This window comes from Zalophus californianus, chromosome 2, assembly GCF_009762305.2.
Source record: "Zalophus californianus isolate mZalCal1 chromosome 2, mZalCal1.pri.v2, whole genome shotgun sequence".
NCBI lineage: Eukaryota > Metazoa > Chordata > Mammalia > Carnivora > Otariidae > Zalophus > Zalophus californianus.
Genome location: NC_045596.1, coordinates 77,072,594 through 77,098,754, shown reverse-complemented (window position 1 = coordinate 77,098,754; position 26,161 = coordinate 77,072,594). Strand labels below are relative to the sequence as shown.

The following is a 26,161-nucleotide window of genomic DNA, read 5'->3' as shown; positions in this document are numbered from 1 at the left end:
AAGCATAAGAAAAGTTGAAAATGATACAAAGCAAATTTAAGAGTGGTTAATGGAGTGTGGATTTGCTTTCATTCTTTAAATGCTTTTTTGGTAGTGGGATTTAGGTTATTTTTACTTGTTTGGTATATACAAGTTAGGGAAAAAAAAAAAAACCAAGACAGTATTTGCTGGGAAAAAAAAAAAAAATGGAGGTGCTTTTATATTGCAAGCTCCTTTAAATGCATTTATTTTTGTATCCCAAGCCTGGAACATAGCATAAATATTTACTAAATGAAGGAATGCTGATTACCAGCTAGGACTTTCCACAAGACATTATGTTCCTACTGACTCAGATTTGTAGACCTGTAAATAAAACCACAATGCAATTAGAAAGGACACTTAAAAAAGAAAATATACCTTCCAAAACTTCACTGTTACGAGATTTGATCTGTAGAAAACAAGCAAAATTACCAATGAAAACCTGCCCCCTCCCTAGGGGAAAAAAAAAAAAAAAATCAACCTAGAAAATTTGGTTCCCAAATAGCTGTATGACCTCAGGTAAGTCACTTAACCTTCTTAAGCTTCAGTTTCTTCACTTAAAAAAAACTGAAGCTATTAACAACTCATAACATTCCTGTAAGAATTCATGAAGGTGCTTGGTAAATTGGAGAGCAATTATCAAAAATGTGAAGATATTTATTATTATAAAACTAATAAATTGACATGGCTAGAACTAAGTCAGGCCTACCTGCATCACCAAACATCAGCAAGGCGGCAGCAATTGCTCCATCCATAGTGCTTGTTGATTCAATCAACTAACAGAATGAGAAAAGATTGTTTTAAAAATAACACTTTAAGAATTATTTCACAAAAGTCTGTACAACATAAGCACACCTTAAAATGTTATTGGACTTACTCATCATCCCTATGTAGTGAAATATATATTCAAGGTATTCTTAATTTTTTAATTGCAAAGTTCTGCATTAAAGCCTTAAAAACTCCCTACTTATGTGCTTATGTGTCTTATAGTGAGAGAGAGACAGAGAGAGAGGGAGGAGGGACACTGGTAGACATTTGTATTATTCCTTTTTTATTTATGAAAAAATAAACCACAATTCTGCAATGATTTTTTTAAATCTAATATTTCTTAAGATGAGTGGGACCAAAAGGTTCTTTTTGATTTTTCCTCTATTTCTGAATTGGCCTGAATTTATTCAAGAACATATTCATATACTATTTATGTAACTAATAACCTCAATATATAATTTTTTGTACTGATCTATAACATTCTGCATTTCAAAAGAAACTAAACATTCCATCATTTTTCTTTGCTATATAGTAAGAGTGCTCTCTTCTATTAGTTTTCCTAATCTTGGATCCTTTATTATCCTGTAAGCCGCTCTTCATTTTCAAAATAGTCAAAGCATATTCTTATCAACTCTAGGACTAAATTTATATTTTACAACTTCTTGAATTCTTTTATATGGGTGTTAAGAGCCTTCCCACAGTACTTTATAAATGTCATCTTTAATCTCTTGAAATGATAGAGATCAGTTGAAATGCAGAGTACTTCAAGAGTACTCGTACTCTGCTTTGGAGTGAGTGATACAATGAATTCCCTAAATTTCAAATACTGATTAATGAAACATGCATACAAATTCTGTTTATCAATCCTATTTTCCCACTGTAATTATAAAATTAGAGCTAAATATTCTTACAGAAGAAAAATACCCTTCAACTATGTGAACAATTAGCAATCAGGCTAAAGTATTTTTAAAACTGAGATTTGTTCCTTTGAATATTTAATACTACATCACGTTTATTCTGTTAGAAGCTATTTCCAACACTGTAAGCAGCCCCTGTAGCTACTGGTACCTACACTGTCTTCTTAGTCTAGAAAAAAAATCACACCCAGAGGAAAATAACACTGCTAGCAGGGTGCAGACTCAATATACCAATGAAGTTTCATTTAGCTAACAGTAAGAATGTATCAAAATGATTTGGGGGGAAGAAAAGATTCGGCTCAGGTCATGATCCCAGAGTCCTAGGATGGAGCCCCAGATCGGGCTCCCTGCTCGGCGGGAAGCCTGCTTCTCCCTCTCCCACTCCCCCTGCTTGTGTTCCCTCTTTCGCTGTCTCTCTCTCTGTCAAATAAATAAATAACTAAAATATTTTAAAAAATAAATAACAGAGAGTAATAATAATTTATTCTACGGAGTTTAAACTAGCAGGCCCAAGACGACAGGACGACCTTCAGTTCAGACATGTTGTTTGGCCTGAATAGTACTTCCTTCTTTAAATTAGTTACCATAGGGGCACCTGGGTGGCTCAGTCAGTTAAGTGTCTGCCTTCCGCTCAGGTCATGATCCCAGGGTCCTAAATTGAGCCCTTCTGTCCAGCTCCCTCCTCAGTGGGGTGTCTGCTTCTCCCTCTGTCCCTCCCCCTGCTTGTGTTCTAATAAATAAAATCTTCAAAAAATTAAATTAGTTACTATAAAAAGTTAACAAAGTACTGATACAACACGGATGAACCTGACACCCTTTCGCTAAGTGAAGGAAGCCAGTTCACAAGCCATATCATCAAAGATCACATATTATTTAATCCCATTTATATAAAATGTGAATAGACAAATCTTTAAAGACAGAAATTAGTGGTTGCCTAGAGCAAGAGGAAGGAAATGCAGAATGACTGTTAATGAATACAAAGTTTCCTTTTGGGGATGCCTGGGCAGCTCAGTTAAGCCTGCCTTTGGCTCAGGTCATGATCCCAGAGTGCTGGGATCCAGTCCCACACCTGGCTCCTTGCTCAGCAGGGAGCCTGCTTCTCCCTCTGCCTGCCACTTCCCCTGCTAGTGTGCACACTCTCTCTCTCTGACAATAAATAAAATCTTTAAAAAAAAGTTTCTTTTGAAAGAAAGATTAAAATGTTCTAAAATTAGATTATGGTGATAACTGCACAACTTCGTAAATATATTAAAAACCACTAAATCATACACTTCAAGTAATTAAGGAAGCTATTAAATTGATCAATAGTAAGTAACAGCCTTTTCACTTTATTTGGAAACTCTGAAACCTAATAAAAATGGGCTACCATTGATACCACATGGCCATCTCCTGCTGGCACTAGAGAGCAGCCACCCATTTCAGAAAGAGCATATACTCTATGATACGCCAGCGAACAGCCTACCCCATACAGATACGGTACCTCCTAAGGTTCCGACTGGAGACGGTGGTAGTCACCACAGATACAAAGGTGAAAAACATAAACCTGCAATTATATGATTCTCCTAGGGTCATTCAGTGATAAGAGCTAGAAATAACTATTTACTAGTAATCTTCAGAGATTCACTCTCTACCTGAAATTTAATTCGTCAATTTTTATGTGCTCTTATGAAGATACCTATTACAGTCCAAGTACAGCCACTTATTTTGTTTCTATATAACTCAATCAATGTTTCTCAGCAAGAGAGATATTGACAGGATAATTCTTTTGTTATGCAGGACCATCCTCAGTACTGCAGGGCACTTAGTGTCCCTGGCCCCTTGGCATTAAATATCAATAACAACCCTTTGTCATTATGAAGACAAAAAAAAAAGCCTCCTGACATTTCTGAGTTTCTAGTGGGAGACCAGTTAAGTCTCATTTTAGAACTATTTAAGCACACAAAAAAAATTTTCACAAGCTATGTGAGCTGAGGGAAATACTATATTTTATTATTTATAGGTGTATAACCTTACCTATTTAAAGTTAAGACTCCCAACAAGTAAATCTCTGGCATTTACTTTTATTATTATGTAAAATAAAAGTTAATTACCTCAAAACATAAGATATCTTTAGAAAAATGACTACTAAATACAGTACTAGATACAAGGGAAATTTTAAACATCATTACAGCTACAATAACCAATTACTGTAAAAGGGTTTAACCTTAAGTAAATCACTGTCACTTCTTTGCGGGAAAAGTTCCTTCAAGGTCTGAAGTTTAGCATCTTTAAGGTCTTCCAATTCCGAAAGGTCTTCCAATTCCGAAATATCATCAGTATTTCTACCTGCCATGGTAGGAAGGCCCTGGGACTCTTCATCTTCAGATGGCTCAGAACTAAAAATATTTTCAGAGGAAAAAAACAATATTTTGATGTACTACTGTTATTTTATTAGAATCATATATATATGTAATACAGTTCTTTCCAATAACAATGCAATCTACCTCTGTCAAAGATTAAAACAACTTTTTTCATTTCAGTATGGTTATATATATATAAATCTACATTCCCAGAGTCAGCATACTTTGAAAATATCTCATATTATCTGGGCTGGGATGGAGAAGAACAATAAAATACCTGGCAATTATTTTAAGATACACACACGTACTGCATGCCCACTTTCTCCTTCCTATTCCCTTTTCACCTATACTCTATATATCAGATGAGCATTGTCAGGTTGCTCTTGAGAAATTATAAAGCCTACACTAATACAAAGATAAAAGAATTTTCATGGCCTACCTAGGTGATCAGAATCTAAGTGTTAAAATAAGAATGGTCCCATTGAGTACCAGAATCTCTGGTACCAGACAAGGAGCATTTATTCCATGCGAGGTTTTATTCTACAACTAACTTTAATCTCATTCCATCTCAATTTATATGTTAATCCTATATAAAAAGACAGTTGAGGCCAAATTTTAATCATCTATCTCCCAAACAAAAATCTCACTTTGAAATTTTGGTTTTCTACCATGATAGCCATTCTGGAGATCAGAAAATAGCAGTATAAAATGGATAGAAGTTATAAAGATCAGAGAAAGAAAAGTGGGAATTTAGTTAAGTACGTTCTTAGTGTCAGAGAATGCAGATTATTGCTATACAGCTAATTCTATTTTGGGAAACATATCCATAATCTGTACTTTAGTAATTTCACTGTAACTATTCACGTTAGTTCAGTTGTACGGTCCGGGTACTAGTTTTACCTGAGAATCCCGCAAAATATTTAAAAGCAGACAGATCCCCAAGGACCAGGAATATATATATTTTAACAGACTTCTAGATTGACTTCTTGAACCCTGCTTTAAGAAAATGCTCTAGAGTAATGAGGTAAAATAAACAGCTTCCTTTGTAGAAGGAATATCCTTCAATATTTGAAGGCGATTACATGCATCTCCCTTTCCATTACACCCAGACCTCTCATTCTTCATATTCTCAACTCTAAATTCTCATTCTGCCTCACTCTGGATACATTCTCGATTTTGCGACCTAGTTCATTGAGAAAATGAAAGCATTCAGGTTGGAATCTTCTCACAATTTCTGCCCTAGAAAACCACTTTCAAAAGTTCTTACTCTACTAACCATCACCTTAACCTAATGATCAGATTCACGACCATGTGCCTCTTGCTGTAGTAATTATACTACCAATTTACCATGCCTTGTGTTAACTGTCCAGTTAGCAGGAAATACAAGTGAGAGAGGAATAAATTCAATACCATCATAAGGAGACAATCATAAAAAACTATTTTTTTGAAGAAAAGATTTTACTTCTTCAGTAGTTAAAATCCTTAAAAAAGAGGAGGGGAGAGGACTCTTTAAGATCAAAAGAAAGTCAGGAGTTTCAACATGTAAATGCGGTGTATGCTTCTTGTTTGGATCCTGGTTTGAAAAAGCAGCTATAAAACACATGAATGTAGGGGCACGTCGGTGGCTTAGTCGGGTAAACGTCCAATTCTTGGTTTCAGTTCAGGTCATGATCTCAGGGTCGTGGGATCAAGCCCCAAGTCAGGCTCCACACTCAGGGCCGAGTCTGCTTGTCCCTCTCCCTCTGCTCCTCCCCTCACTGTGTTCATTCTCTCTCAAATAAATATTTATTTAAAAAAACATGAATTAGATGATATTAGAGAACTGTTCACTGATTAGTATTGGGCTTTGGGGAGGAGAAAGACCTATCACCAAGTATTACGGGTAGAAATGTTGGCATGTCCATAATTTACTTTAAAATACTCGAGGCCAATAATAATAATAGATGAAACAATGAAACAAACAAGGAAAAATATTAACAAATGTTAAGTCTAGGTGGTAGGTACATGGATGTTCGTTGTCCATCACTTTATTTTCTTGTATGCCTAAGATTTAAAAATAAAAGAAAAAATCTACAAAAACAAGAGTTGACTACTTTGTGTTCTTTTATCTGGTCTCAGATAAAGTTCTTCCCTTCTACTGAACGTAAAGTCCCTTCTCAGTGCTAAGGGATTCCAGCCCTTTCTAGTTCCTGCAGGACGATCCTGCTTCAACTATCTATGTTCTCTCCCGTCTCTTCTCTCCCTCCCTGAGCTCCTCCTCTCAAGCCTACAATGAGCTCAAGACTGCATTAACCAACTAATTCAATGTGCCAGGAACTCTAGGAACTGTGGACACAAGCACTGAAATAAGCAAATTCTCCTCTCCTTCACAAATTTTATAAAACCGATTATCCACTTGCTCATTTCCTGTACAGTTTTCCTCTCAATGTTTTATTACCTTTTGCCCCACCCATTTCAGTGAAGTTGTTCTTACCAAGGCAATAATATCCTCTAAAATGTCAAATGTAATAAAAACCTTTCACTGGTTACCTACTCCTCTGTAGTCCCATACACTGTTAACAAATCTCTGAAAATCTGGCCCCACACCCACCCTCAGCCCATGGGTTTTGCAACATTAGTACTTCTGATTTTCCTTTACCTCTCCACCTGTCCTTAATCTCTAAAGGCTTTTCTTCCTTTGTTCATATTTGTGAATTGATAAGTGTTTCCTAGGATTCTATCTTCAGCTTCTTCTTGTCTATTAATAATTCTTAGGAGATTTCATCAACTGCCAGTTTCTATTACTGACACCAGTGCTTACCAAAAGGGGGATGATTCTGCCCCAAGAGAACACTGGAGACATTTTTGCTTGTTTGACTAGGGAGGTGCTACTAGCATCTAGTGAGTAGAGATCAGAGATTCTGCAAAACATCCTGCAATGCACAGGAAAGAAGCCCCTCAAAGAATTATCTGGCCCAAACTGTCAACGTCAAGGTTAAGAAATGATAACCAAAATGGCCCACTCCTGGGTACTGATTATAATCATGGAATATTCACACAGTGCAATACTATGGAGTATGAAAAAATATATAGGTTTCTATAAACTAATACGATTTCTAGGATATATACCTAAGTGAATAAAACAAAGCTCAATTGAGTATGTATATATGTATGCATTTATGCAGTGTGCTATCTTTTGTATAAGAAAAAAGAAGAAAGAGGGGTGCCTGGGTGGCTCAGTCGGTTAAGTGTCCAACTCTCCAACTCTTGATTTTGGCTCAGGTCATGATCTCAGGGTCATGAGATTGAGCCCCGAGCCGGGCTCTGCACTGAGCATGGAGCCTGCTAAGATTCTCTTTCTCTGTCTACCTCTGTCCTTCCTCCGCCCCACATGGATGTGCACTCTTCCTCTCTGTCTCTCTTAAAAAAAAAAAAAAAAAAAAAGGAAGGAAGGAAGGAAAGCAGGAAGGAAGGAAAGCAGGAAGGAAGGAAGGAGAAAAAAGATACATGGAAGAAAAATTATGAAAAACTAAACTGGTTAGTTCTGAGGTGGGATGACAGTGGGTATTACAAGAAAAAGGAAGAGAGGTAATACTTTTCTGAGCACATTCTATGCAGAGTTTTGATTCCTAAAGCCTTCTTAATATTTTAAATATTCAAAAGTAAAATTTAAAAGAGGGATAAGGAAAAAAACCTTAAAAGGAATACAAATTAATGAACTGAACTAGATTTCAAATCAATAACAGAGAAACGTTAAGTAATCCAAATACTTTGACCATATACCTTCAATCTAAAGACAAAAAAAACCTATAAACAAAATTTAACTCTACTTAGTAGGCTTAATGGTCAAATGGTATGATTACAGCAATTCTGAATCTATTTTATGTATACTGGATGACTGAGCAAGTTAAGAAATAAACTGATATTGCAAGAAGCCAGAGTTCTCAATGTCAGAAAAGGAAATATAGAAGGAGAGCCAAGGAAAAGCCTTGTAGTGGTCGATTAGAATTAAAGGTTATCATTAAAAACTCATAATTTAAAAACACACACACACACACACACAAAGACACACACATTCCCCTCATATTTCCTAGTTCGTATAGTGAAAAGGGCAATGACATAACCCCTGCCTCGCCTGATAGCAAAGAAAGAACACTCCTAGTCCCCAGATTTCCAAATACCATTCTCTATTAAAAGGAACCAGTGCAAAGAAAGAAAAAGAAAGAAAGGGAAAGAAAGAAAGAAAGAAAGAAAGAAAGAAAGAAAGAAAGAAAGAAAGAAAGAAAGAAAGAAAGAAAGAAAGAAAGAAAGAAAGAAAGAAAGAAAGAAAGAAAGAAAGAAAGAAAGAAAGAAAGAAAGAAAGAAAGAAAGAAAGAAAGAAAGAAAGAAAGAAAGAAAGAAAGAAAGAAAGAAAGAAAGAAAGAAAGAAAGAAAGAAAGAAAGAAAGAAAGAAAGAAAGAAAGAAAGAAAGAAAGAAAGAAAGAAAGAAAGAAAGAAAGAAAGAAGAAAGAAAGAAAGAAAGAAAGAAAGAAAGAAAGAAAGAAAGAAAGAAAGAAAGAAAGAAAGAAAGAAAGAAAGAAAGAAAGAAAGAAAGAAAGAAAGAAAGAAAGAAAGAAAGAAAGAAAGAAAGAAAGAAAGAAAGAAAGAAAGAAAGAAAGAAAGAAAGAAAGAAAGAAAAGAAAAGAAAGAAAGAAAGAAAGAAAGAAAGAAAGAAAGAAAAGAAAGAAAAGAAAGAAAAGAAAGAAAAGAAAGAAAAGAAAGAAAAGAAAGAAAGAAAGAAAGAAAAAGAAAGAGAAAGAAAGAGAAAGAGAGAGAAAGAAAAAGAAAGAAATACAAAAGGAACAAGTGTTTCTTGGAGAAATGGCTAATTCTAAATTCAGGCCTAGGGTAGGGATAGTGTTAGTCTGTACCACCTTTTGCCAGAAGGGAAAGGCTCATAAAGTAACAGGAACCTCTCAAAACCAGAGCCTGCCTAGAAGGGCCCTCAACTGCCAGAGCCTGCCTAGAAGGGCCCTCAACTGCCAAAATTTAGCAATTTGAGCACCAAAATGAATAATGACAGTAAGTGAATTACAACCCACTGAACAAATAAATATCCGATTCCATCTTTGATATTTACTTATACTATATAAATACCATATAAATAAATGGATGTGGAGAAAACAGAAAACCCTTCTTTATATTAGAATACCAAATAATTAAAGTATAAGATCTGAAATGCTAGTTAAAATACCACCAATTCACAACCCTCATTTAAGTAACTGATTCAGGTAAGAATCATCAACAGGTACTAAAACTGCTGAATAAAAGTCTGCTAAGGAATAAGGTCAAAGTATCTGTGAATAGATTAATCACTGCAAAGGGGAAAATAGTAACTCTTTAGGGGAAAGCTGGCAGGTTTCTGAGTGATCCAAGTTCACTTCACCAATAAAGAGACAAATTGCTATCAGTGTGCCTTGTAATATGACACACTCAGGACACAAAATCATTTATGTAGCATTCCTACCAGTTAACCTAAATTTAATCATGAAGAAAATCAGCTAAGTACAAACTGAGAAACCTCCTTAAAAAATGGCCTCTTAACCTTCAAACGCCAATGACATGAGAAACAAAAAAAGGCTGAGAAACTGTTTCAGTGTAAATGAGACTAAAGACACAGGATACTGTTTAAAAAAAAAATCCAACATGATACTGAGGGAAAAGTTACTGTGAAGTACTTACTTAAAATAGGGTCCAAGGACTGACTACTAGTTCTTAAGCTCACACTGTTATCCATCAATAACAAGATAAGGAATTTACACCAGAAGGTAAAACAACTACATTACTAAGCATATAACTTAGTCAAGCTGATTTTTCCTTGTAATACTTTCCTGGAGAAGAAACTGGTACACTGACTTGCATTCTAGAGCACATTCCTTATTTACAAACCAGTACTTCTGAACGTGGGATTAACTGGTAATATTTAAATATGTACTATACATTAGATAACTGTACTGTGCCAATGTTAATTGGTATCTCTGAATTTGAATGCTTCTTTTGTAATTAAGAGAAAGACCTTGTTCTTAGCAGGTAAATGTGAATCTAACATTACCATGCAGGATCTTCACTATTTTTTATTTCAGAGTGAATTTCAAGAGAAAGGTATGTTCATTATGGCTTATTTACAGAAAGTTCATTTTAAGAGGAAATTATAATCAGCAGACACTCTCGATCTCTTGGCTCCTTCTTGCAGCACTTTCTTAGCTTAGCTTCTGAGCACACAACCCTTTGACTTTTACCTCAACAACTATTCCTTCTCAGAACCTCCACAGATTTCTCATCTCCCTGTTCCTAAAATCCCAAGTTCCCCTGGCGTGAGTCCTTTAACCAGGAGATCTCTTTTCCAGCTATACTAGTATCTTAGTGATTTCATCATATAACTTTAAATATCAAATCTATATTCTGACAATTCCTAAATTCAGATGTTAACCAGACCTCCCCTCAAAAACTCAAATGTCACAAATCCAATTGCCTACTTGACATCTCCCGCCTAGATGTCTAAGAGTCTTCCCAATCACAGCATGTTTAAGACTGAACTGCCAACCTTTCCTTCAAAAGGAAGGCTACCACACCCAAAACAGTCTTCCTTATCTCAGTTAATGGTAATTCCATCCTTCCAGTTGCTCAGGCCAATCTTAGGGTCATCCTTCACTCCCTTCTCTCCCACTCAAAATCCAACAATAAAACCTCTCTGCTCCACCTTCAAAGTATATACAGAATCTAACCCCTTCTAATCATCCCCACAAGTAGTAGCCTTGTCTAAGTGTCCACATTTCTTGCCTGGGTTATGTATACAATAGTATACATGCTTCTAGTACTGCTCACCTATAGTCTCAAATACTTTTTAAACACGTGAATGAAATAATTTACCCCTCTGCTCAATACACTCCATTCATTAGCTTTCTATCTCATTCAGAGTAAAAGCCAAAAGCCTATGGGTTTAAGATAATTAAATCCCTCTTCTACCCTGCTGCTTACCTGGTGACCTTAGGTCTTTCTCTCTGATTCATTTGCCCCCTACTTTCCTTAGAAACATCAGGTATAATACCACTTCAGGGTCATTAAACAAGTTATTTCCAATGACCAGAATACTCCACTCCTGACCCCCCCACCCTCATATCCATATGGTTCACACTTTTTTTAACCCCTTCAGATCTCTACCCAAGCATCATCTTCTCAATAAAGCTTTTTTCCAACTGTGCTCTTTAGAAACCATACCCCCTACCCCTGGCCCTGAACTCCATTATTTTCTTTCCCTTTTGGTCATATTTATTATTTGGCATAGTACATTGTTTATTTGCTTATTGTCTTTCTACCTCACTATAATACAAGCTCCGTGCTACTCCACAGAATGTGCCCAAAAAATGTTAAAACAATTTGACTCTGGGACTTAAGAATAGACCATAAAGAAATTATAGATGATCAAAGGTACCTGTTAAAATAATTTCCCTATTTATAGAGGGTTAAAAAACTAAATTATCTGCTCTCATGATAAACTTTTTATTGAAAATCAGTGTTATCCAGAAACATGCGCGCGCGCGCACACACACACACACACACACAAATACCTCTCTACAGTTCTAAGTTAGGGAAAAATAACCAAGATGCAATAGAGAAAAGGCAAAAAAGAAAGGAAAAAAAAGAAGTCACCAAACTATTTTTCAAATTAAATAACTTTTTCTTGAAAAACTTCTTACATAGGCAAATATAATGAATGAATCTATTAAGCTGCTTACACTATAATTACTGTGTCTTTGTTGAATTTTTTCTCTTGAACTGTACTGGAGCAATTTGGGGAAACGATATCTTCACTATCAGAAGACAAGTCAATATACTGTATTCCTCTTTGATTCTTGAAATATGAGATACTAGCTTTTCTTTCATTTTCCGCAGTTTCTGGAACACTAGAATCTTCTGCAAAAGAAAAAAAAGGAGAAAGGCATTTTGAGCAACCTGAAAATAAATCTGTTTTTGATAATTATAATCATGTGCTAAAAATCTCTAATCTGTTCAGTGTTTCATCCTAAAACCAAAAATTCCCACCAGTTTTCAAAGAATATATTAATAGTCAAACCAGGGCTGATGTTAAATGATTTTCCATTTCACGGGTTAATTTACTTGCAAGACCCTAGTGGGAATTGCAAAAGAGGAGTTTGTGCGTTATAGTGTCATTGTCTTTTCTCTGTGCTTTTATTTCCTAGTACCCAGTTCTGGCCTAAATGAACATGGACACTATAGCTCAAAAGACTTGTATTCCAATCCTGTCTCTTAGCCAAGTTATGTAATCACTCCAAACCTCAGTGTCCTCACCTGTAAAATAGAGATACTAATCATCACAGGGCTCATGTGAACATAAAATCAAAAGATATATATTAGGCATTTAGTTCAGTCATTGGCACATAGCCCGTATTCGATACACATTACCTCTTAAGCAAATGTTGGTGTTATGGGCTGAATTATGGCCCCTCCAAAATTCTTAAGTTTTAACCCCCAGTAACCTCAGAATGTAACATATTTAGAGGTAGGGTCTTCAAAAAGGAGACTGAGTTAAAATGAGGCTGCTTCGGTGGAGGCCCTCATCCAGTATGACTGATGTCATAAGAAGAGAGAGAGACAAAAGATGTGTGCATGAAGGGAAGGCCATGTGAGGACACAGTGAGAAGGTGGTCATCTGCAAGCCCTGGAGAAAGTCCTCAGAAGAAACAACCTGGATCCTGGGTTTTCGGCCTCCAGCCATGTAACAAAATAAAGGTATGTGGTTTAAGCTACCTGGTATTAATTTTGGTATGGCAGTCCTCACAAGCTAAAAATTTTGGCTCATTCAAAACAGGTGAATAAAATATTTTACCAAGGTCTCTTCTCTTCAATAGCAGAGTTCCAAAATTATTCTCCCTTCCCCAGAAAACCACCATTCTCCCTTACATATTTGAGAAGGGAAAGATCACATTTAAGAAATTCATATTAAAGTAGTCAATGCCTTGGTCTAGTCAATCTATTTTATTTTATTTTTATTTTTTATTTTTTTTTTTTAAAGATTTTATTTATTTGACAGAGAGAGACACAGCGAGAGAGGGAGCACAAGCAGGGGGAGTGGGGGAGGGAGAAGCAGGCTTCCAGCAGAGCAGGGAGCCCGATGCGGGGCTCGATCCCAGGACCCTGGGATCATGACCTGAGCCGAAGGCAGACGCTTAACGACTGAGCCACCCAGGCGCCCCTAGTCAATCTATTTTAAAAAGCAACGACCAGTTGCTTTTTTTTTTAGTTCAAAGGTGTCAATGTAAAAAATATTCACTGACAACTACTTTCTAAGTCAGAATCAAGTCCTTAAGTGATGCACAAACATTTTTAATCCTCACAATAAACCTAAGGGTACACATTATGTCAACATTTTATAGATAAACTAGATTTAGAGAAAGCAACTTGTCCAAAGTCATATAAGAGAAGTAACAAAGCTGAAATCCATGCGTAAAGGTCTAAATCCTTATACTCTAAAACTCAGGCCGTCTCCAATGCCTGTCACAAAATGATAGCAATCATTATAATGAAGTTCAAGAGCCGTATTTGTAAATAATATTAACCATGGCCTACATGACTACTATTCACCTGGAGGGCACTAAAACGATATATCTTTAACTTCCTACAATGAAGTCCTATCAACACAACTGAAAAGCAAATCACATTTTTTCCAAAAGAACAATTTTATAAATGTTGAGTGAAGAACCTGGATGAAGAACTCTGCATTGGAACAAATCACAGTTATATTAACTGCCATAAACATGGCGACACTTACAAATTCTGATAGGTGAATGGATTCTGCTTTTACAAAGTGTACCTGATATATCACAAATCATACATAAAATGAAAATCTAGATGTTCACTGTATCAAAAATCTGACCTAAAGCTAATGCACATCAGCTAAACATGTTAACCAGTGTCCTGTTTTCTTATATTTTCAAAGGGCTAAGGCAAAATGATTTCAATTGTCTGTTTTCTTCAAAGTCTCTTTATTCAAAATGGATAATAATCTTTTTAAAGCTAGGTACTTAAATGCCTAAATGCCTGGAGGAGGGGAGTCCTAGTTTCTTGAACTTGATTACATATTCATCTTTGATTTTTTTTTCCTCTTCTTATTTTATACAGGTAATACAAAAATATACAGTGAAGACATCAATTTTTAAAACTCATGCTTAAAGTGCTTAGTTAACGAGACAAAAAAAATAAAGAAGTTTGGCTTACTCTCCATCATGTACTCAATTACTCAGAGCTTTTACTGGTAATGTAATATGTACCATCAAAATACATAATTTTATATATATATATACACACACACTGTATGCATACAATGCATTATTTTGTATTATATATATTATAATATATACTATACATATACCTATACATCTCTACCTAAAAATATACCTTAAACTTGTACACAGGTCTGAACCAAGTGACATCCCCATAGCCCAACTGGTAAGTGACTAACAGAGGAAGTAGTTTGATAATATGGAGGATAAGGGAAGGTTACAATACAATAGCATTTCTCAAACTAGAACCCTTTACACTCTTAAAAATTGAGGACCCTAAAGAGTTTTTGCTTATGTGGCTTATGTTGGTTATATCTATGATATTACCGTATTAGAAAGTAGAAACTGAAAACCTTTATTAAACTGCTTACATAATAACAAGTATTTTTATGAAAACTATATCCCCTCAACCCATCCCTCTCCCCCCAATCTAGTGAGAAGAGTGGCACTGTTTTATATTTGTAAAAATCTTTGGTTCTAGCTGCCTCTGTAATTCATCTATTGTAATATAGTTTTTGCTTAGGTTTATGAAGAAAATCATGCTTCACACAGATAATACAGTTAGGAAAGGAAGAGTTTTTTCATAACCTTTTTACAATACTATGGATATTCTTCTTCGATACTAAACCCAAATTTGACACGTGGTAGCTTTTTTTTAAAGGTCAGTTGCAATGTGGAATGTGAAAAAGTTTATGAATAAACTTTTGCGTTCTTTTATATTTAAACCCACTGGTCTATCTTGCACTTCAATGGACCTTTAAACCATTCATTATTTTGTAACACTGTGTGCACTGGTCATTTGGAAAATACTGGTTCACTTACTGATTAATGCAGATCTTCCAAATGTTGACACATTTCATGATATTTTATTAAAAAATTACATTAATATTACCATTGATCCTGAAATATCAGGAGATTGTCAAACTCACAGTCCAAAATCCAAACTCTCCTTTGAAAACTGGAATTTTATCACTAGCAATAAATGCTACCGGTTATTTCCTTGCTTTCACTGTCCTTTTTTGAGAAAATGTCTGCTAAATACCTAAGTCTGCTTAACTACAGTTTGTCAGCCATTCTTTTAAGTAAAAATGGTGTTTGGTGAAAAAAATGACAAGTTCAAATCAGAACTGAAAGCAACTGTTCAAATGCTCTCCCTTGAGATAACCACTGTACACACTTTAGTATACAGCAAAAGCTGGTTCACATTTTGTTTCACAAAAGTATTAAAAAGACACCTACTGCTTAGTTGAGATTTACCAAAATCAACAATTTTTACTGCTTTATCAAAAACATTCTTAAGTGAAATGACATTTAAAAATTTTTAAGAATACAATGACTACTAGAACAGTTTGGAGTCTTGGCCTTGATTTGTGCTAAGGCACCAGCAGTTTTACTTACCACTGCTTCTGTACACATCAACATAGTAAAAAGGCAAGTAGTATCTTAGTATTATTATGAAAGCAGTTTGCCCTTAGGGATCCTAAAGGTTCACATACCACACTTTGAAAACTGATGGGCCACAGTAAGAGCTTGTTTATCTAAAAACATCAACTTTCCAACACAGTCAATAATTTAGAATTAGAATAATGTTTAATGCTTAGATTTGTTTGTTTGGACTATTTCTAGAAGTAAGCAAAAGCAAAAATAGCTAAGAGGCAATGAATGGCCAAAACAATGCAGTAATGGTTTCTGATCCAAGCCAAACAAGCACTTTTAAGCAGCACAAGAGACAGAGGAAACAAAAATACAAATGAAAGAATGGTGAAATGCTGAACCAATTATGAAGGCATCAGCTACTATTAAATTCTGACATTTGCTGACTGCCTTCTGTGTTTAAGGCACTGTACCAGGAGGTAGGGAATATTAAAGAAAAAAGGTTCAACTTGCCCTAAAGAAACAAATAAGAGCTTAGTAGCCAGGTACACAAGTAACTGTTATGAAATATGATTTGTGCCATGAGAAAGGATTAAACAAAATGCTACAGGAACATGAGGGAAAACAGCCTATTCTTTCGTACAAAGACCATAAAGAGGCCTATTATATTTTAGAGATAGAAGGTGAATATTTTCTCATTACCAAAAGGTAATAGGAATCTACATTAGCATATGCAAGAAGACTCCAAGGTTCCAGGGAGTTTTTCCAAACGAAATTCCCCATTAATGGGTATGCAGAAGAGAAGACAATCTTGTATCCCAAGTTTTTCCAGTATGCGTGTACCCATTCTCATATCTAAGTCTACCACAAAACAAAAGAAGCATTTAAGTCTGACAATGGTTTCACCTTTCCAAAGGGTCCAAGATCAAGGGCCACTCAAAAACAAGCAAAAATCACTACAGGAGATTATGAGTTCACACTAAAGTAGTCCAAATTAATTTGATAACCCATAAATAAAAGTTATCTCCCAAAGAATGAAAATACATAAACCTTTATATCTGTCCTGAAGACTTACAAAACCGTGCCATTTCTGATTGTCTAGTTGTGTTATACTCTACATGGTTCAATTCTTTAACATGGCAACTAATTTTCAAAGCAATTCCTTTGAATACCAACTAAAACACATCATTTATTGTTTTAAACAGTAACCAAAATAATACATAGTAAAATCTAAGCAGCCTTAATTTGAATGTCACAGTAGAAAGAGAAATACCATTAGCATCTTCTAAAAGATAAATCAAACTTTTCTCTGATGAAAGCTTTAAAAAAGACAAAGAATACACTAATAAATACATGACTGAAGAGTAGTTTCTGACATCACTCTAAGATGAAATGAGAAAGAAGAAACACCTCAGGCGTAAGCCAAAAGAAAAGATAAATGGGAAAAATGTAAAGAAAAACAAAGCCATGCTACTGTTACTGGACAAAGCAAAAGTATTTAACTTGAGAGACACACTTTTTAATAACAGAAATTAGAGCTACAACAAAAATATAACATATATCTTAGCTGCATACTAATAATGAAAGACATAAACACTGCAGGATACATAAGGCAAAAAGTCAAGAGACAAATATGAGGCTTTAACTTTCTTCTCCAAGCTCTTAGACAGCACAAAAATAAGACATACAATAGTGCTTTCCAAACATTTCTGATTAGGACTCATGTAAGAGACACATTTTAGATTATGACCCTAAACATGATTATTAATGGGGTAAAAAAATATAAAACTAGAGAAATAGATTAGTGGCCTATAAGATGCAAATATACATGAGAATTTAGAGTATACTGATGTTTCATAAGAAAAAAGGTTTATCAATAAATGATTCTGGAACAATTGACTAGTAAATGACAAATAATGAGCAAAGGAGAACACTGTACCATCCTTTCTTTAGTCCTTATAATATTATACATTCCAGATGAGATTTAAAATTAAAATAAAAACCAACACAAAACCTAACTCATATCCTCATTCAATTGCACTAGTTTGGTTATCAGTGCAAAACCTGACTCAGATCCATTAATTTGGCTATCAAAACAAAGAAACAAAAAAACAAAAAAAGAAAGTAACAAGTGTTAGCAAGAATGTGGAGAAACTGGAACCCTTGTGCACTGCTGGTGGGAAAGTAAAATGGTACAGGTATTAATGGAAAACGTGATGGTTTCTTGTATGACCTATCAATTCCATTTCCGGGTATATACCCTGAAGAAGTAACAGGAGGGTCCCAAAGAGATATTTGTACACAAATTTCATAGCAGTAATAGTCACAATAACCAAAAGGTAGAAGAAACCCAAGTATCCATCCACAGATGAATGGATAAACAAAATGTAATATACACATACAATACAATGCTTTTCAGCCTTAGAAAGGAAATTCTGATACATGCTACAACATGAATGAATCTTAAAAACTTTATGCAAAGGGGGGCACCTGGGTGGCTCAGTTGGTTAAGCGACTGCCTTCAGCTCAGGTCATGATCCTGGAGTCCCGGGATCGAGTCCCACATCGGGCTCCCTGCTCAGCAGGGAGTCTGCTTCTCCTTCTCACCCTCCTCCCTCTCATGCTGTCTCTCATTCTCTCTCTCAAATAAATAAATAAAATCTTTAAAAAAAAAAAAAACTTTATGCAAAGGGAAATAAACCAGTCACAGAAAGACAAATCCTGATGATTCCACTTTTATGATGCACCTAAAGTAGTCAAATTCAGAGAAAGAAAGTAGAGGGTGGTTACCACAGGCTGGGAATAGGGGGGAAGTGTTTAGTGGGTACAGAGTTTCATTTCTGCAAGATGAAAAAAAGAATTCTGAAGATTAATTGCACAATAACGTGAATGTACCTAACACTCCCGTGATTTGTGTACTTAATAGTTAAGATGGTTAATTTTGTTATGTATATTTTACAATTAAAAATAAAATTAACACAAATGCGCTAGAATAAAATACAGATGAAAATATTTATGATGTGATAGTAAGGAATGCCTGTCTGATCAGGACCTAAACCCTAGAAACCATCAAAGAAATGAATGAACAAACTGACCACATGAAAATGTAAAATTTCTCTAGGACAAACAATAAGGAATCAAAAGAATAAAAAACTTACAAATTATTTTTCAGAACAAAAGAAAAAGGAACACAGAAAAAGTCCAGAAAGCTAATACATTTATGAAAACATACTTAACCTTAAAAGTAAAGAATAAAAGTAAAGTAATTTAATTCCCTGGTAAAGATTAAAAAGGTTTGCAATATTTTGACCTAGTACGAAAAAGTATACATCTAAAAACCAAGCTGTAGTCTGGTGCAAAGTGGTAAAACTTCTGTGTATGATAACTTGGTAATTACTAAAATATTACTAATTTCACTCAAATCTGACAATTCCATTTCCAAGAATTTTTCTTCAGATTGTATACAAGCTAAAAAATCTGTTAAAAGGATGGTCATTCTAGCCTTCTTTCGATAGCAAAAAAAAAAAAAAAAGAAAAAACCCAACTAACTCATGTCCATTAATAGGAAACTACATGAATTATATCTATATAAGACACTGCAGTCATTTAAAAAAAACTGAGGTATAGCATAAGTATTACCTATAATATAAATAAAAACAAAAACCTGGAATATATACAGGCAGAAAAAAAATGTGAAAATAAACACCAAAACTAAAGGATTATAGGATATTCTTCATTATACAATACTGCATCTTTTATATATAACATTTTATTTTGAAGAAAACAATAGCTAAGCATGGAGAGCAAGAAGGTAGAGAAAACACAGAAGAAAGTATACACTTAAAATGTACTTAAGATTTTTACTTAAGTATGAATACTCATTGTACTTTCTTCTATTAAAATAATTCAGCACTGGGCGCCTGGGTGGCTCAGTTGGTGAAGCAACCGCCTTCAGCTCAGGTCATGATCCCAGGGTCCTGGGATGGAGCCTCGTATTGGGCTCTGCTCAGCGGGAAGCTGAGCCCAGCAGGGAAGCCTGCTTCTCCTTCCCACCCCCTCCTGCTTGTGTTCCCTCTCTCGCTGTCTCTCTGTCAAATAAATAAATAAAATCTAAAAAAAAAAATAAAATAATTCAGCACTTAGCCTTCTGCCAAGTACTGCCTGTCAACTAACACTTGCAGACATGAAGAAATCAGAATAACTATCCAAAGACTTAGTAAAGATTTGCATTTTGGCCACATACACCTAAAACAAACAAAAAAAACGCCCCAAAGTATCACCCAATAGTTATAGAATCATGATGCTAAAATGATACATTCAGCTCCATTATTCAAAGGACATACCCATTTTACTGCTTGCAGGGACTTCAGAGAACATCCAGGCAAAGGAAGTGAAGACCAAAAATGCTGATGTCTTACACAAGATCATACAACCTGTATGACCTGGAAAGCTTTTATTTTTCGGGGGGGAGGGAGGATCTTTTTGATTAACTGGAGTAATTTTGAAATTTCTCTTATTAACAACTGTTATTTTCAACATCACCACACTAAAATGGCAATCATTTTAGGAGACAATCTATTTCACTAAGGAAAGAAATTAATCAAGCATTTACTAAAATTTTCCTCCATTCCAACCTCAAAATAATTGATTAACCCATTTATTTTTATTTTATCACTTTTTCTCCCCAGGTAAAATGTGTCTCTATTCCTTTGCAACGTTAAACAGTCCAGCTGTGCACCAGTTCCCATGCCCTAGATACCTGTCTTCAGATACCTCCCCTCCTTTCATCCTTTCCCTCTCTACTAGCTTCTTCCCCTAGGCCAACAAATATGCTCAATTTTCAACAATCCTGAAACATCTTCTTTTGACAATGCTGTACTGTCAAGCTGTTTCTCTCTTCTCCTTCTTGAAAAGCTAGTCTTCATTTCCTTACCTTTCTACTGAAACTGTCTACTAAAGGTCAACAATAACATTTAATTTCCAAGGAAAGTGGTCTCTGATCAGTCCCCCATCCAATCTGACTTCTCTACAGTATTTGATACTGTTCACTATACACAAAACTGGAAACTGGTCTTTCTTTAGCTTTCAGAGTACTATTATTTTCTATGAATATTCGTTATCCTTTATAGTCTTCATTGATTTGCCTTCATTTGTCCACCATTAAATGTTGGTATTTTTTACTGTATGCCTTGCTTTGGGGGTATTTTTGGTTAACTACCATAATGATGACCCCTTCAAAGTTGATTTCTCAGGTTCCAACCATCTTTGAGCTACAAAACTAGTGTTCAATCCTCTACTAGACCTCATTTCTGAAACAGGAGAACTGAACTCAACATGTTTAAGTGTATTTCTCCTAAATACACTGCCTAATTCAGTTGACAGTGCCCATCACCCAGCTGTCTAAGCAAGAAAGATCTGAGTTATCTTTAAACCCTCTACATTTAACTATCACCAAATACCATCAAATACTGAAATATAAAACTTCCCTAAAATGCCTCCTCTATCCTACTAACATTTTCCTACATTTAGGCTTCAATTAATTCAACAGCTTCATCAACGGTCTTCCCATGCCGAAATGCTCCCTAGTGTGTACCAAAAAAAGTCCATCCTTCCTGGCATAGCATATAAAGGCCCCTCACAACCCAGCAATTTACATTTCTATCTTCTCAGTTTCATCTATACCTGCCCTAGACCTCCTCTTCCACAGATAACCTCCCTTCCCACAGACGTATCACTCTTCTAAGCAATGTGTATTTTCATCTCTTGTTCACCAAATAAGTACTGATTCACTGATTCAAAGTCATCTCTGTGACTTTTCCTGATCCTCTCCAAAAATAATCATTTCTGAATTCGATTGTGATTCTATATTGCTTAGTATTTTCCCGAGTTATTACATTGTACTATTTTAACTATATATATTTATATGTCCCTTCCTCCTGGTGTTCCTTGAGATCAAGCTTTGCTCTTATTTTTACTCTTTACGCATAAAACATAATAAGCTCTCTCCTCTGTCACTCATCTGCCATTATTTTATTCCCTCAAAACCTGCTATGCTCTCAAAAAGATCAAAAGAAAAAAAGAATGTGTAAACAAGCAATAACCATTAATAACTGGACACCATAAGGGCAAAATAAACACAGGAGGGAAAGGTGCCCACAAGTTAAGCGTATGCCCCCATATCCAAAGGCTGGATGAAGGAAGACCATCCTGCATCAAAAAGTTTCAAGTAACCATGACTGAAGAATGCCTGATGGCTATGGGACTGTTTCAAGATCATTAAGAGGAAGGATACTTTTAAAAATTTGTACAAAGTGACGATGGACTCTGAAAAACAAACTGAGGGTTCTAGAGGGGAGGAGGGTGGGGGGATGGGTTAGCCTGGTGATGGGTATTCAAGGGGGCACGTTCTGCATGGAGCACTGGGTGTTATGCACAAACAATGAATCATGGAACACTACATCAAAAACTAATGATGTAATATATGGTGATTAACATAACAATAAAAAATTAAAAAAAATTTGTACAAAGCACTAGTATCGCCCACTTATCACTTAATACTCCTTCCTTCAACACATATTTACTAAGAGCTTATTATGTGCCAGTCACTGCTCTGAGCAATGGTGAACAGGACAAAGTCTCTGCTCACATGGATCTTATATTCTAATAAGGGAGACACAAATATATAGAATCATGTTAGGTAGAAATAAATACTACATAGAAAAACACAGGTGAGTAAAACTGGGGGCGGGGGGGAGGAGTTGCTATTTCAAAGAGTATGATCAGGGGAAGGGCTTCTAAAGATAGTAAATATTTCACTAAGCCCAGAGTCATATGCATATATCAGCAGGAAGGGTCTTGGAGGAAGAAGAGAAAAGAGTAAGAAGGAAAGATGGCACTGTCCTTGGCATATTTAAGAAAAGGTATGGCTGTGGCACAGTAACTGAAAGAGTGGTAGGAAATAAAATCTTAATTCATATTGGCAAAATTAAAAGGGTTAGCTAAAAGAGCCATGACAGGTAATTTTTACAATTTCCATTCTATTTAAGAAATAGGTGATTTAGACCTGATTTAGACCCTAACACTCTATTGTATATAAGCAAACACAGCATTATCATACAATGGCAGAATAAGAAGTTACCATATGATGATAAAGGAAGTAAGGTCAAAATCCATATCCCACCAATGATTCCCTAATCTCCATCTCTAGTCAGGATCCTAAACCAGCTTCAGTATCTCATCCTGTATACAGGCCCAAGCTTCCACACTCAATTCTGAATTCCCTACCTCTAAGTTAAGTTGCCTTAGGTCTCGTCCAACATGCTAAATTAGGGACAGGACATGTAAGTCTTATTTGAATTTTTAAAGGCATGCCCAATGGGTTAGAATGGGTACTTTATACCTATTCTGATGTACGAAACTACCATTTTTTTTCAATTACCTAAAATTCTTGTCGATTTTAGTTATGTGAGAGAGACAGAGAGAGAGAGAGCGCGTGCACGCATGCTTGTGCATTTGCACAAGCAGGGGGAGTGGGAGTGGGAGAGGGAGAGGCAGGCTCCCTGCTGAGCAGGGAGCCCAATGCAGGGCTAGATCCCAGGACACTCTCTCATCTCTTTCTTCTCCATTTCTACTGTTCTTTCTACTTCCTAAATGAATTCTCTCTCTTCAAAACTTACCCTCTAACAAAGTGCAATACTCAGGATGGCTAGACTGGTTTAACAAAACAGCTTTCTTTCACCATTTTACCCTTCTATCTGTGAAGGCTTTAATGGATCTCTAGTAACTACAATGTAAAACCAAAACTTAGCCTTCGTTTTCAATATTCTCCCAAATTCACAGTACCATCTGCAATCATCTTTTCTTAAAGCTCTCTATTCCTAGTAGGATGAATTCTCACCATTCCCACAACAAATTTAATTTTCATATTTCCCAATGTCATTAAGACTAACCATGTGATTCCTAAAGGCAATCTCAGCTTACAGGAGGAATTTACATATGAGAAAAAAAAAATCCCAATAAAGATGAATGAAATCTCCTTAAACAGGAAAAAAAAAAAAGGTATAGCAGCATCTTCTGATTAGAAGAGACAATTAAGAATTTCATATTACTAATACTGATAAATAAAACACTGCACTGTATTCCAGTTTACAAAGTGCTTTTTATTCTACAGATAAAAAAAATGTTAATCTCAGATTTTAAGTAATTTGTCCAATGTCCCATTTAACTAAAATGAAGCAGTATAGACTTCTAAGGACTCAAAATCCCATGCCTACATGCTGGCCTTCCCAGCCCCCTCTAACTACGTAAGAAACAGATGCATATATTGATTGTTAAAATATTAAAGTACCAGGATGTCTACATGTTAACTACAGCATGTTATGCAAAGTAAACACCTACTGAAAGAATGAACAAAGAGACAGCACTCCTAAGCTTCTGGACAAGTTCAGAACCTTTTATACAAACAAAGTCTTTCAAAATTATGACTCCTCATTCCCACATAATTCAACCTACCAAATCATTCCACCATGTTCCAAATACACCCAAAGATTTTTAAATGTTATTCAAAAGATAATGTGTGGGGAGTCTGCCATCACTGGTACAGTTAAATAGAAGACTAGCAAACAAAATAAGATCCCAACGATAATGACATACGTATTACCAATCTTGCCAGGGCCACATCAGCATAAAAGCTGCTTGGGAAATACTGAGTTTTGCATTAAAAAAAGGTATCACTAAAATAAACATTAAAATAAAACTTCTAATATTCCTTCCACCCTTCATAAGAAACTGCATAAGGTAAACAATTAAAAGTTTATGCTCAGGAACTAGACTGACTGGATTTGAGTTCCAGGTCTATCAAATTCCTAACAACTTAACCTCTCTGGGTCTCATTTCTGCAAAATGTGCATAATATCTTGTAGGACTGCTGTGCAAATTAAATGAGAGAATGTGAAGCACTCGGTACAGTGCCTAAAACATAGGAGTTCAAATATATCCTGTTAACGGTTCAAAGAACACAGACTAAAATGGAAATGCTAATTTTTGGCTTCCTCTCAAATCCCATTATCTGGGACAATCTGCTGAAGAGGTTAAAAATGGTTCTTTCACCTTTAAGATTACCAATTACTCATTTGCACCCTTGGGGTCTCCAGGAAGTCAAATGGTGGTAAAATCTGAATGTGATCTGCTCTTCATTTGTCCAGAGGTTGTCTTCATGCACCTTGAGTAAAGCCTGGTTCATATTAAGTGAGCAGTATTTTTTTGGAAAATACTGATATGAATGTAAACACCTGGCTAAATAACAGACTCAAAGTCGTCTACATCATTGGTCTGAATCACCTAGTTTCTCTTCCAGTGGCAACTATTCTGACCTAAGGATGACCTAAATTCAGACATCAATTTCCATCATTGGGCCACATTCCAAGAACTCATACAAATCTGAAGAAGCCATGGATGCTCAGTTGACAGTAGGTATATGGTGCCTATGGCAGCCCCAAAGCAGTATCTTAGAAGGGCAAGGTGGAGGACAATATATTAGTATGTACGACATGAAGAATATTAGACTCTTTTCCGCCTTTCATCTTTTAAAAATACCTCCTGATGCTACATCAATTTGCAACATTGTAACTCACCTGTTTTTTCAGTTATATCTGAATCAGGTGTGCCTGCCCTGCTAACTTCCCCTTCAGCATTCTCCTCTTCAGCACTAAGAGAAATTGGTGAAGAAGGGCCAGGCTGGGAGGGTTGAGGGGTTGCTTCGGGCACTTCCTCAATCTTACTCCTTTTCTCAAAGCGAAAACGGTCCAAGTTGAAAAGATTCATATTGGTAGAAACAACCACCCTGTAGAATTAAGAGCTTTAAATGAACTATCTGCAGGAAGAAAATAAAAAGAGAAAAAGAGGCCATGAAAACAATATAAAATACAAAGCCTTAGCAGTTCATTCCCAAGGCAATTAAAAGCACGCAAACATGCCAGTGGCACAGGATGACTATTATGGCTGCGCCTCATTGTTAGGCCACAATAATCAGAAGGTGGACAGGGATATCTTTCTTAAAATTTCCATTGCTCTTTCTACTCCCCTCCGTCTCCCCCCTCCCCGCCCCGCCTTCCTCGAACCACACGCTGACCCTCGTGCAACCTCCTCTTACCCCAGCACGCGCAGGCACGTTCCCCACTCTAACCCCCCTGCGGGCCGCGCGCCCGCCCACAGGGAGAGGCTCCCTGCACTATGGTGCTCCCTGCCTCGAGAAAGGACGTGCCAGGGCCCGCGCCGCGATACTGCGGGGACACAAAGGGGCCAAAGAAGGGGAGCGGCGGAGGCCGTGCTGGCGGGCACCCGCCCGGAAGTTGACGCGGCGCGATCCCAGCTGAGAGGAAGCTGATAGGATCAAGAAAACATAGGGAGGGTTCAGAGGTGGGGAGTG

At 36.1% G+C, this 26,161-nt stretch overlaps 1 protein-coding gene across 3 annotated transcripts in view; it reads right to left on the bottom strand.

Moving 5' to 3' along the window:
- Positions 1–26,161, bottom strand: part of SMARCAD1 (SWI/SNF-related, matrix-associated actin-dependent regulator of chromatin, subfamily a, containing DEAD/H box 1) — a 76,558-nt gene that overhangs the window by 50,092 nt on the left and 305 nt on the right. Inside the window, exons 1-5 of one of the 3 annotated variants that reach the window (XM_027599290.2) lie at positions 25,886–26,095; positions 25,368–25,606; positions 11,797–11,974; positions 3,907–4,078; positions 728–794 (exon numbers count right to left, since the gene is read on the bottom strand). In XM_027599290.2, the coding sequence (XP_027455091.1) occupies positions 728–794; positions 3,907–4,078; positions 11,797–11,974; positions 25,368–25,557 (607 nt within the window). In that variant the 5' untranslated portion in view covers positions 25,558–25,606; positions 25,886–26,095. Of the gene's footprint in view, positions 1–727; positions 795–3,906; positions 4,079–11,796; positions 11,975–25,367; positions 25,607–25,885; positions 26,096–26,161 lie in introns of those variants that run through there. The other 2 variants (XM_027599291.2, XM_035726188.1) reach the window with 2 other exon arrangements.